Consider the following 8,643-nt stretch of genomic DNA (forward strand, 5'->3'; position numbering starts at 1 on the left):
CATACATACATACATACATACATACATACATACATACATACATACATACATACATACATACATACATACATACATACATACATACATACATACATACATACATACATACATACATACATACATACATACATACATACATACATACATACATACATGCTCTCAACAGGGCGTCCTGCACCTGGAGGGCGGCGCCATGGGGCCCCCCACCGTTGGCGCATCGCAGTTGGCATCGGCGCTTGAGAGCGCGGCCGGCAGCAGCGGCGACGGCGGTGCGGCGTCTGCGCGCGAGGTGAAGCAGTCGCTGACGGGCGGCATGGCCCGGTACAGGTGCGCATGGGCTGCCGGTGGACTGCAAACACCTCTCACATCCGTGTATGCCACGACCAGACACGACATCAAACTTTCTTGGCCTGTGAGGCACTGGAAGATCTAGCTGGGCGGGTCGGGCAGAGGGTGGGGGGCTGTCAGAAGCTGAAGGTTTGATCCACTGCCTTGCATGCGGCGCCTTCCCTCGCAGATACAAATTTTGGGCGCAATACAACAACGGTGCAGCACCTGGGAGCCCCACGAGCCCTTCTTTCAGGTTCCAGCCTTCCAGGCAGCAGCACGCACAGCAGCAGCAACAGCAGGGGCCGCGACGGGAGAGCCCCAGCCGAATCCCCCACCTGCCACAAGCAGTGCCCAGCGGCGGCAACCACAACAGCAGCGCGAGCCCGCCAGCTGGGATGTTTGCGCAGCAGCAGGGCCACCAGGGGCACCGGCAGCAGCAAGCAGCAGCAGACGGCACCGAGAAGCCGGGCGGAAGCTACGCCGCGTCGCAGCTGCAGCGGCACCACAGCGGCGCGGGCGCGGCGGCGCTGCATGCGCCGCCGCCGGCCGGCCCTAGTCACCAACAGCAGCTCCATTCGGAGCAGGGGCAGCAGCCTGGCGGCCGGCAGCGACGGCGGAGGGGCCCTCAAAGGTCAGCGAGCGATGTGGCGAGCAGAGGCGACGGCGGCGACGGAGGCGCCGCCGGCCGCGCCGGCGGGAGCAACCCCAGGGGCGCACGGGTGTCGCGGCTGCCGCTGGCGGCCGCGGGGATGGGCGCCCGCCGGGCTGAGGCGGGGCCGGCGGCGGGCGGGCCGCGGTCGGCGCGGGGCGTCTCGGAAATCGGGGTGCCGGGGGCAAGGCAGGGCGGCGGGGCCGGCGGAGCCGATGCGCAGATGGCAGGCGCCCACCTGGGCCGGCGGCGGGCGAGCAGCAAAGGTGAGCGCGGGCCATGCGCTCCGCCGTGCGCCCACGCCGCTGCCTGCGCTTGGTCACTGTCCGTGGCCAGCAAACAACACACGCACTTGCAGGTAGTACAGCAGCATTTCCTAGCACCTTTTTATAATCTGAAACTACTTGGCTGACCTCCTTGGCTGACCTCCTTGCCTGACCTCCTTGCATGGGCTCGATTGCACCCCTCAATCCACGCCGTCCCCTCTTCTGATCCAATCCGCCCGCCGTGCCTCGCAGCCGCCGCGGAGCCGTGGCCGTCGCTCTACAAGCAGCCCTCTGCGCCCGGCGGCCCCGCTGGGCCCGGGCCCGCGCCGCAGCAGCTCGAATCCGCGCTGGCCGCCCTGCGGCAGGCGCGCCTCCAGCGCGTCGGCGCCACCGGGCCAAGCGGCGGCGGCGGCGGCGCGTGGGGGCAGCAGCTGGGCCCGCCGGCGGGGGCGGGGGCGCCAGGCGCGGCGGAGAAGGGCGCGCAGCTGGCGGCGGCGTACGCGCCGACGGCCGGCAACAAGGTGCGCGCTTGCGCGGCTTGAGGACGGCCGTCGCTGCGGCCGCCCCTGGAGCTCGACGCTGCCCGACCCGAGCCGGCGCCCATGGTGGCACAATTAGATTACATCAAGGATCACACCTAACCCCGTTTGCAGCGGGCAGCAGCTGCGCCAGTATGCACCCCAATCACTCCGGCCCCGGCCGCCCACACCACTGCGCGCGCAGGTTGCCAGGCTCCTGCGAATTAGGCGTGCTAGCGCGTCGGGCCCGCCCTCCGCGGCCATCAGCGCAGAGCCATCGTACGCGCAGAGCGAGCCCGCGGCCATGCGGTACGGCGCGGGGGCGCCGCCGGCGTCTCTATTGGCCGCCCCGCAGCCAGTTGGAGTCCGCAGGCATGGCGGTGCAGGCGGCGCGGCGCAGCGGCACGCGAACGAGCAGCAGCAACCGCAGCAGCAACAGCAGCAGCTGCAGCAGCAGCAGCGGCCGCAGCCACCAGGAGCGCCGGAGCCGGGGGCGGCGGGTGGGGTGCTGCCCGCAATCGCAGAGAAGCCGCATCTTGCTGAGCTGCGGCGGCGGCAGCTGCAGCACCTTCTGGCGGCGCCGGGTGCGGCGGCGGCGGCGGCGGCCGGGGACGAGCGCCATCAGGCGCCCGGGGAGGCGCGGGGCGGGGGGCTGGGGCGGCGGTGACCGCGGAGTGTCCAGTTGTAATTGGTGCACGGATTTGTCCCAGGGCCCAGTGGGTCTTGCTAGAGCTGTAATCCTTGAAAACAGCTGTGTCTTCGCGCCCTAGCTAATGGATTTGGTAAGCAGCTGCTGGGGACGACGCGGTGGGCGCAGTCGACCCAGCTCCTTTGTGGGCCATGCCTCGCATGCAGGGGGGGGGAGGGAGGGTGAGCTCCACTGAAGTGGGCCCCTGGATGCAGGCAATAACGTGCATTTGTGATAACACCTCTCGTAGGGCCTGGGAGGTACAGTGGTTTGCCCGCTCCCCGACCAAGCGGCTAGGGTGGGCGGTCACTGGTGGTGGTTGATGGCCAAGCTGAGCTGGCGGACCTGGCGGGAGACGCGGCCGTGCAATCACGAGCAGCACGTGGCGACAAGAGCTCGCTCTTGCCGCAAAAGCGGCGCATCGCATTGCACATGGGGCAATGGAGCCTGGATGTCCGGGTCACTCGCTTGGTAGCCCGCGCGAGGTCCACTCACCCGCTGCACTCGCTCGCGTCGGCGCCTGTAGTGTGAGAGGCATCGCCGATGCGGTCAGCGCAAGCAGCGGAGACTGGCAGCCGACATAACATGCACATACATACGTGCCCTTACACCGAAACAGCTGGGCACCCGCAGTCGCGGATCCAAACGGACAGCAATTTCTGTTCTCGGGCCTCTCCTTGAAGACACCAGGCACCTCTCCGTCACTTTTGTTCTGTCTCTTTAGTCATTTGAAATGCATCAAAGCACGCACGCCGGCCTATCCACCCGCCTGCGGAGGCGGGGCTGCTGCACCAGCAGGTCCGCGGCGCCTCTCGCCGTCAGCAGGCCCCGGCGGCCTCTTCGATGCTCTGCTGTCCTTAAGCAGGATCCAGCTTCGCAGACCCAGGACGATGGCGAGGCGCTGGCCATGGCAAGGGCCCGGTCTGTGATAGAACACCTTCTCGGGCCGTCTCTCAGCGCGGAGCCCAGCGCACCCAGTCCTCCGGGACAGTATCAGAGTCCAGATGAGGGCTGCGTATGGCACTTTGCCTATGGGGCCAACACCTGCTTCAGCACACTCGCGAGGCGCGGCGTGCGGCCGGTCCACCGTGATCCCGCCTTTGTCGCAGACCCAGCTATTCGCATGCGCTTCCGTCACCGAGGCGGTGAGCATGCGCTCGGGGTGGGCCGTGCGGGATTGTTCGGCGCGCTTTGGTGCACGGCAGCGCGCGTGCGCGCGCTGCGCGGCGATGTGGCGCAGTATTGGCCATGGGATTTTGGCCTGTCTCAGCCGCGCGGTCCCTGGCCCTTCGTAGGGCGCCCCTCCGCCCAACTGCACCATAGCCCCTCAACGTCTTCACCCTCAACGAGTTCCAAAGCGTACACATGCCAATTCACCCGCCAGCTGCGCCTTGCGGGCGCCTTGCTGGCCGAGCGCCTCGCCGCCGACACCCCCTCTTGCACCCTGTGCCTCGGCCCGCCTCGCCACCAGGCTACGCCACTCTCGAGGCCATGCCCCCGCTGAGCAGCGGCAGCAGCAGCCCCAGCAGCAGCAGCGGCAGCAGCCCCAGCGGCACCCACCGAAGCAAACTCGGCGACGGCCGGCCCGCCGCGGCCAGCAGCAGCAACAGCAGCGGCAGCGGCGACGGCGCCGCCTCGCCCGCCGCGCCGGAGCAGCGCGAGCGGCCACGGTACCCGCCGTTTGACCCGCACGTTCACGGCGTGCTGTACATGCTGAGGGCGGAGGACATGGAGAAGCTGAAGAAGCGGGAGGGGGGCTACGTCTTGAAGGACATGGAGGTGGGGCCTCCCTGAAAAAGGGGCTGTGCGAGTGTTTGCTCAGGCGTGGGAAGGTCTGGCTCTCCGCAAAGCGCGTGTGCTGCCTGTGCGCCCAGCTCTGGGGCCAACACGCAAATGGTAGGGCTGCCCTGACCGCGGCCCCTGGTGGGCGTCGAAGCATGGCACGGTGAACCCACTCTGCCGCCCCCAATCTGCCTGCCCTCGACTCTGCCTGCCGAATCTCACTTCCGGCCGACCCCACGCCATCTCTCGTCTGAATGCAGGTTCAGACGTATGACGGCCGCCGCGTGATAGCGCAGTCCTTTGTGTCGGCCCCCCTGGCCATGCTGCCGGTTGAGGTGGCGCCGACTGAGAAGTACATGCGCGCGCTGCGCGAGGGCGCCGCAGACAACTACCTCGACCCCCTCCACCAGGTGGGGGTGTGGGCCCGAGCGATGCTGCTGCGGAGCCTGTATTTGTATCATTGTTACTGGGAACTTGGTATGTATGAAATTTGGCAGGACGGTTTGCCTATAAAATCAACAGCGGTCTTCCGGCTGCCGCGAAGCCTGCGCCACGTGCGGCCGCGAGCGCTCTGCTGCCCGCCCACGCGGCCCCCACCCACCCCCACCCAACTGGACCCCGCACCCCGTTTGTCCCCCAGGCGTGGCTGAGCAGCGTGGAGACTGTCAGCAGTGCGGGCCTGGGCGCGGAGTACTTTAACACGCCCTCGAAGTTCATCGCATACGGCTTCCTGGCCATCGTGGCCCTCATGGTGGTCGGGTTCTTCGTGCAGCACTGACGCGAAAACACGCTTGTCGCCCGCCCGCGCCGGGTCAGCGGCACGCTCGGGGCGCGCGCGGGCGCCTGGCGCTCCGCCCTGAAGGAGGCTCGTGGCAGGCGAGGTGTCCCGGCGGCTGCAGCGGTCGTGGAGCAGAGCACAGGAGGAGTCTCGCTGCTGCCTGTCAGGGACTTGGCGTAAGAAATGGCGCCGCCGGTGCAGCGTCGCAAATTGACTGCGCCCGCCGGCGGGGCGCGATGGGGCCCACGCTCACGGCGTCATCATCAGACTAAGCAGGGCGCCGCGCGCCACGGTCGGTGGGGCCGCGAGGCGCGCTGCTTTAAGCGCGCAGCGCAGCGCCCCCGCCGTCGCGGCCCGCGGCGCCAAGGCAGCGAATCTGTGCGGCGCGTCCGCCGGCTGCGAGGGGGACCCCGTCTGGGGCTCCTCCCGGCCACCTCAAGACATGCCGGCCCGTTTGGGCAGGCCGAGCCGGCGCGGCGTGCAGCACGCTGCATGACTTGCAGCTGGCGCGGCCGCACGCCATTCAGTAGTGCAAGCGTGCGCTTGCGGGCGTTGAGGCGCTTCGCGGGTTGACAAGATAAGCACCACATCGCGTGCGCAAGAGGCGCGCGCCGCCCCGCGCGGCAACGAGCCAACGTATCGGCCGCAGCCGCCGCCGGCGCCCGCAACTCCCCTTCCTTCGGCAGCCGTCCAGGCGCGCTCCCCCCTCTCAAGCCTTTAGGCAGCCGCGGGCTCGCTTCATCCCTGCCAGCCCGCCCAGCACTGACAATACGATGTCGCGGCGTGGGCCCCCTCAGGTGGCTCCGCGAATTTATGCGTTTGCCTGCCTCGACGGACGCCCGTCACCGTTGTCTGCTTCCGCACTCCCTGCGCCCGCGGCAATGCCCGACCCCGCCCCTCGGCCGTGCAGCGCACACCCGTACCTTCTCGGGACGCGCAGGCCCGGCGCCTGACCCTTTGCGCACTTGCAAATCGAAACGGGGTATGTGCGGCGCGCGTTGCGCGCGCACGGCCGCGCGCTGCACGCTGCGCGCCGCCAGCCTCTATCCCCTGCGGCGATTCGTGCGTCGCTCGGGCCCTTCTGCCTTGGTAGATTTGGCATGACCCGGTTTTGACCCCCCAATCAGTCGCTGTCCTTGTTGCTTACTCCACCACCTCCTCTCTCCAGCCGTCTCAGTGGGCAGCTGCCCCCCGCCTCCTGTCAGGTGTCACTTAGACAGATGGGGTTATTCCCACACCCCCATTGTATGTACAATCCTGTGTCGTCGTGCGCGTGCTGGTGCCTGCCCCCCTCCTGGAACCCAACGCCTTGGCCGGCCAACCTGCCGCCTGGCCGCAACTCCTCTGCTGTCGCCTCCGCTGTCGCGGCTCAAGAAACGTGGCAGCGTGCCTGCACAAGGCACGCTGGCTGCTTCGTATACCTCGTTATGCACATGTAACGAGTCCTTTGTTTGGAGGGCCGTGCTTCCACAACTGTCTCCAAGGGTCCTGGAACATCAGATGAAAATTCAGCATTTTGAGTCAGCCGTTGAGGCAAAAGTCTGCGCACAGGGGAGTGGCGGCAAAAGCCTGGAACCTGGAGTGAAGGCAAAGAGGCACCAGGTTGCCTGAGCGCATGCCTGGGGCAATCGTGCAAGGCCAACCTGTCTAAGGTTGGCACAGGCTTAATCCTACGGCAATCAATTCGGGCTGCAGGTTGGCCCCTGCCTACAGGCCCGCGAGGGAGAGCTCCGATGGTCAGCCTTGCCTGTTGGCACTAGGCACCCGCACCTACGGTAGTGAGCAGGTAGTGAGGAAGCCTGCATCCCGGTGTGAGTGGGTACGGTGTCACAGCTCCACCTTTCTTTGATAAGGCCACACAAACAAGCCTTCCGCGGCCTGTCAAAGGAAGGTGGAGAGGTCTGGGCTAGACACCCTGTTCGTTAGCGGTCAATCACGGGACGAGACCACGACCAAGAAGGCAGCGATAATCGACGCATTCAATTACATACAAGGCTTGGAAACAACAGCTTGTATCGTGATCTCGTTCTGCCTGGAGCTGTGGTGGCGCCCTTGTCGTCTGCCTATTGCTCTATAGCTGTGAAATCTGTGCACCTTGAAGCTTTTCACCCGTAAACGGCATTTGGTTTGGTGTGGATCAGCAACGGGTTCGCACTCGTGTGGAGCCCGTACATAGAAGGGCCCGTGGACGCACCAGCCAGGCGGAAGCATTCAATTGAAGTGACGCATATCCAAAAGGTGAGCACTGGGTCCTCATGCCTTGCGGTAGCATGTGGGGCGGGGCGCCTCGGGAGCGCCCCCCACGCTGCAGCGCATCCCTGTGCTGTTAGTCCTGCATGCAAGGAGCGCCTGCATGTTCTTCTTTGCGGGCCACATCTTGGAGCACATGCAGCCGACGACTTTCCGGATTGGAGGGTGTAGCTGCTCTGCGGTGCTGCTGCGGCCCCCGATGTGTCGCGCATGCGCACATCCAGGTAGCATGGGCCACCTCACCCCTCGCTCCCTCCAGGCTTGCCGGCGGGCACGGCGGGGAAGCGCTAACACCCGCTGAGGCCACGGTACAGCAGAGGGACCTGCGGCAGCGGCAGCGGTAGCGGTGGCAGCGGCGGTAGCGGCAGCGACAGCCAGGCGCGATGGGGATATGGATGAGCCGCATGCTTAGTTACTTTGGGGAAAAGGAGGCGCGGATACTGGTGCTGGGCCTGGACAACGCCGGCAAGACAACCATCTTGTGTGAGTGCGATTTGCCCCCTGCTGGGACCACGGCGGCCGCAGCAGCAGGCGGTTTCGACGGCGCCCTGTTTCTGCTGCCGCCGCGGCTGCCGCCGCTGCCGCTGCTGGTGCGCAGCCTGCTTGTTGCACAGCGCGCGACGCCTCACTCGCCAGCGCCCGGAAGCTTAGCAGTCGCACGGGACGGCGGCGGCCCGCTACACGCCCCCGCCGTCCGCAGCCATGGCGGCGCCAGGTCCGTCCCTCCCCTGCCAGCTGCCTTGTGTCTTTGCCCGGCTCTTGGCCCCTGCCCCACTCCCTCACGGCCCGCCCTCCTGCACACGAACCCCCTCGATGACAGACCGGCTGCAGGTCGGGGAGGTTGTGTCGACGATCCCCACGATTGGGTTCAATGTTGAGACGGTGTCCTACAAGAACATCAAGTTCCAGGTGTGGGACCTGGGGGGTCAGACCAGCATCCGCCCCTACTGGCGCTGCTACTACCCCAACACACAGGTGGGCGCGGTTGTAGGGGCCGCGGCGCTGCAGGCAGTGAGGGGGGGGGATTGGCGGGGGCGTGGTGGAGGGCGGAAGGTAAGGAATGGCCACGGCTGGCTCACACCTGGTTCAGTTTGCAGCAAGCATACTGGGGGCTGTGCACACTGCTGGTCCTGCACGAACACGGTCGGTGCAGGCCAGGCGGCAGCGCACACCTGCCAGGTCGGCGTGGGTGCGCTCCTGTCCCACTCCCCACAGCCATGCCACCCCCATTACCCCTGTACACATACACACACACACACACACACACACACACACACACACACACACACACTCGCACACACTCTCACTCCCACATCCACACACTTGAGCAAGTGGCGCGAACCCCTTGTCCTCACCATCCCACACTCCTCCCCCCCCCCCCC

At 66.6% G+C, this 8,643-nt stretch overlaps 3 protein-coding genes across 3 annotated transcripts in view; all 3 read left to right on the forward strand.

Moving 5' to 3' along the window:
* Positions 1-1,202: 1,202 nt before the first annotated feature.
* MNEG_7954 (hypothetical protein) lies at positions 1,203-1,787 on the forward strand (the record flags this gene model as incomplete). The annotated part of the gene is made up of 2 exons (XM_014043570.1): positions 1,203-1,245; positions 1,498-1,787. The coding sequence occupies 2 exons, from the start codon at positions 1,203-1,205 to the stop codon at positions 1,785-1,787; spliced, it is 333 nt and encodes a 110-aa protein (XP_013899024.1).
* A 1,912-nt stretch (positions 1,788-3,699) lies between these two features.
* Positions 3,700-5,011, forward strand: MNEG_7955 (hypothetical protein; the record flags this gene model as incomplete). The annotated part of the gene is made up of 4 exons (XM_014043571.1): positions 3,700-3,742; positions 3,923-4,230; positions 4,494-4,643; positions 4,874-5,011. The coding sequence occupies 4 exons, from the start codon at positions 3,700-3,702 to the stop codon at positions 5,009-5,011; spliced, it is 639 nt and encodes a 212-aa protein (XP_013899025.1).
* Positions 5,012-7,644: 2,633 nt separating this feature from the next.
* The window catches only part of MNEG_7956 (ADP-ribosylation factor 3), a gene marked incomplete at both ends in the record, with an annotated part of 1,968 nt that continues 969 nt past the window's right edge, over positions 7,645-8,643 (forward strand). The window contains 2 exons of the mRNA XM_014043572.1: positions 7,645-7,851; positions 8,093-8,236. Of these exons, the coding sequence (XP_013899026.1) occupies positions 7,645-7,851; positions 8,093-8,236 (351 nt within the window). The remainder of the gene's footprint in view (positions 7,852-8,092; positions 8,237-8,643) is intronic.

This window comes from Monoraphidium neglectum (genome assembly GCF_000611645.1).
Source record: "Monoraphidium neglectum strain SAG 48.87 unplaced genomic scaffold scaffold01461, whole genome shotgun sequence".
Lineage (NCBI taxonomy): Eukaryota > Viridiplantae > Chlorophyta > Chlorophyceae > Sphaeropleales > Selenastraceae > Monoraphidium > Monoraphidium neglectum.